General features: G+C 31.3%; 1 protein-coding gene across 1 annotated transcript; it reads right to left on the bottom strand.

The window, feature by feature from the left end:
- Nucleotides 1-2,268: 2,268 nt before the first annotated feature.
- On the bottom strand, nucleotides 2,269-3,129 carry LOC141720083 (agamous-like MADS-box protein AGL80). The gene has a single exon (XM_074522440.1). It carries the CDS (start codon nucleotides 3,127-3,129, stop codon nucleotides 2,269-2,271), a length of 861 nt encoding a protein of 286 aa, XP_074378541.1.
- Between the last annotated feature and the right edge of the window lie 421 nt (nucleotides 3,130-3,550).

The raw sequence follows: 3,550 nt of genomic DNA, 5'->3' as shown, positions 1-3,550 counted from the left end.
GTTACTTTCCCGCATATCATGCCTAGATCCGCAGAATTCTTTTTTAACTTTTGATAAGTAAAAATTAGTTCAACTTGCAAGATTTTATACTTCAGAATTTGATCAAATTCGTCTTCTATCACTTGAAGACCAGCTTTCTAGCTATATTGTTGACATGAGAAGTAATGCTGATTTTCAAAATTTGAAGGGCATCCATGATCTTGCTCAAAAAATGCTTCAAAAACACAAAGATATTGGATTTCCTTGGGTTTATATGTTGATAAAATTGTCACTAATTCTACCGGTTGCAACTGCAACAGTTGAGAGAGGATTTTCAGCAATGAAACTTGTTAAAACTACGCTTCGGAATAGAATGGGAGATATTTGGTTGAATGATTGTTTGATAACATATATTGAGATAACATATATTGAGAGAGATATTTTTCAAACAATTGAAAATGAAGAAATTATGAAACGATTTCAGAGTATGAAAGATAGGCTGATGATCTTGTAAATATTACATTATAATATATGTTCATTTGCTCTTTTGCTTATAGTTGTTGATTTGATTACAATTTTTTTTTCCGGCCCCCCTAAATTGAAACCTGGATCCGCCACTAGATAGGCTTCTGGTAGCACAACCGTAAGAAATTATTAAAACGGATCATAATTCGATTTCTAAATGAAGTGAAAGGGCTCCCTAGCTATCTCAAGACTTGTACCACTTCTAGGATATTATTAGCTTATGTTTTATAAATAATTAAATATTCACTCTTAAAAAAACAGTGTATGTTCACCTCCAAAAATATTCTTGAACTAAACTTTACCTATACTTCTATAATTAGCTCTATAACCCGTGCGAGGCACAACATGTTCTAAAATATTATAATTTTTTTTAATTAATTTTGATATTTTTTTTGGCATATTTAAAAACTTAAATTAATGATAAATATTGAGAATTATCAACCTTATTTTGCTCTATGTTGTATTTGAAAAAAATTTCTAATAGCAGTTATATTATTGTCGACTTGCCTCTTCATATTTTATACTGTAGAATAATTTTTTTGTGTTGTATTGGGGTAATTTTGTGTAATACACGTGCATAGTGTAGTGTATATGTGAGTATATACTATACACGTGACAAAATATATTTTGAACTGTAAAATACGTTTTTTGTATTATATTGATAATAATTTTATGTAATATTACAGATACATGAAGATATATATGTGATTATATTATTGTCTCATTTATAATAGGTAAGTATTTGATGTTTAAAGTATGCCATAAAAAATCGTATTAAATGTTAAACAATTTAAAAATATTATGTTTTGCAAGTGTACCCTAAAATTATTTGGTGATGATTTCTCTTAAACCACAATTAATTTATTACATGTCACTAAAAAATTGATGTAATTTTTATGTTAATTATTATCTCAGATTTTTAATTCTTAATTAAATTTATCACATTTTAAATTTTATATCATTGAAAATAACATATGTATACATATATATGTAAGTGTGTGTAGCTATTAATTACAAAAAAATTCATATACTTTAATGAAGATTAGCTATTAATGAATATTAAATAAGAAATAATAAATAGAACAAGGGTTAAAATAGTCATTTCACATTGAATAAATTGTCGCACCCAACCTCATTTGCTCTATTATATATATAATAATAGATTTAATATACCTTGAAGTTATTAATGTATAAAAATAACGAAGAAAAAAAAGGAATATAACAAGCAATGGAATTATTGTAGCAACGCAAAAATAAGAACACACCAGATAGAAATTTATTAAAAGCAAAACAAATATCCTTCAAAGTTCGAAAGAATGTTAAAAATAATATTTTTTTGGTGCAAAATGCTGAAAATATCCATTCTGGGAGTGTAGTGCTGAAAATATTCGTTTGGATACGCATTTGCCATATGATTATCATGTTTTGTACTAAATACTCATTTGTCAAATGAGTATCCAGTTTTTATTTTTTTTATATTTTTGTGATACGCATTTGGCAAATGCGTATCCCAATGATAATACGAAATGCGTATCTTTAGTATTCTCAAATGCGTGTAATACGCATTTGAGCATATTTTTTATGCGTATACCAATGATAATACGAAATGCGTATCTTTAGTATTCTCAAATGCGTGTAATTAGCATTTGAGCATATTTTTTGAAAATGGATATTTTGAGCAAATTCAACCCAAAAATGGGTATTTTTAACCATTATCCTCAAGGTTGATCCAAAAAACAACAAAAACACAAGTAACCAGCACTGTCACACAAATCCTTTCATCTGCTTCTCCTTGATTGGAAAATATGGAAAGAATGCACTTGACCACATGCCACCATTCTGCGCATCTCCACAGGGCATCATCATCTCCTCACCGCGACTAAATCCCAAATTCTGGCAGTGTTGCTGCTGGTTCAGCATCTGATCAGTACTGCTGTTCCCACTATTGCTGTTGATCCAGTCGCTAAACCAAGGCGGTCTCTGCTGCTGCTGCTGCATTGCTTCCATCTCGCCCTCTAAAGCCTTTTCTTCCGTTCCATCAACACAATTAGCCACTCCTTTACCTTTCAACATTGCAGCAGCTGATCCCGAGCCACTGCCAGATCCAGAGCCACTGCCAACTTTCCCAGTAGTAGTATTCTTTTTCTTAGTAGCCGATATCTGATCAATTCTTTTATAAATCTCCTTCAACTTGTGATCAATAAGCCAACCAAGATCATTCAAATCCGGGATCATCAAATTTTGTAAACCAATTTTCCCCGTCAAACACTGATACATAACCTCAATCATTTCCTTCTCCCTATTATCCTTACACTGTTTCTTCAACTGCTCATTAGCTTTCGCAATCCTCTGTCGCATAAAACTCTCCTGATTAACCATCTTCTTGCTCTGCTCCATCTCCGGCATTCGCTTAAACTGAGCCAACACACGCTGAACACCTTCTGTATTAGGCCACACTTCAGGTCGGGGCTCATACTGACTATAAATGATAGCACAAGCATCAATACCACATAAGGTACTCAACTCTCCAACCTTCTTCATCAGCCCCTTCTTCCTTTTCTTGAATGTCGCTTTTCGAGAAGCATCATTACTGATGAATGCTAACTTCACCTTCTTTCTTGTCATGATGCCTTGTATGATTTTTGTAGAAAACACCAAACAGGGCAAGATCAAAGTATATGGAAGCTATGTGTTTATATATAACTCTTTTTTGCTCTTTCACTACTAAATAAGAAATGTGTGCATTTTTGTAAACGCATCTGACATTTCTTTGCCAATGAGGCAAATCAATATAATTAAATTTCTTGATGCATAACATGAACACACATTTATATGTTAAGATCTTTGTTTCTTCTTTATTTGTTTTTTGTATATGGCTTTTACACGTTTTCATGTCATTTGAGGTAAGTATAATTACTTGTAATATCTATCTAAATAAAAGTTTCCATAGTTAGGTAATAAATATGGAATCATTTTAATTGGGAATATATAATCTCGTTATGATTTTCCAAATCGGTAAAATCGTAAAATTGTAATTACTTGCGTG

This window comes from Apium graveolens, chromosome 4, assembly GCF_009905375.1.
Source record: "Apium graveolens cultivar Ventura chromosome 4, ASM990537v1, whole genome shotgun sequence".
NCBI classification, from domain to species: domain Eukaryota; kingdom Viridiplantae; phylum Streptophyta; class Magnoliopsida; order Apiales; family Apiaceae; genus Apium; species Apium graveolens.
Note: the sequence above shows the minus strand (reverse complement) of the source record. Positions and strands in the feature narration are given on the sequence as shown.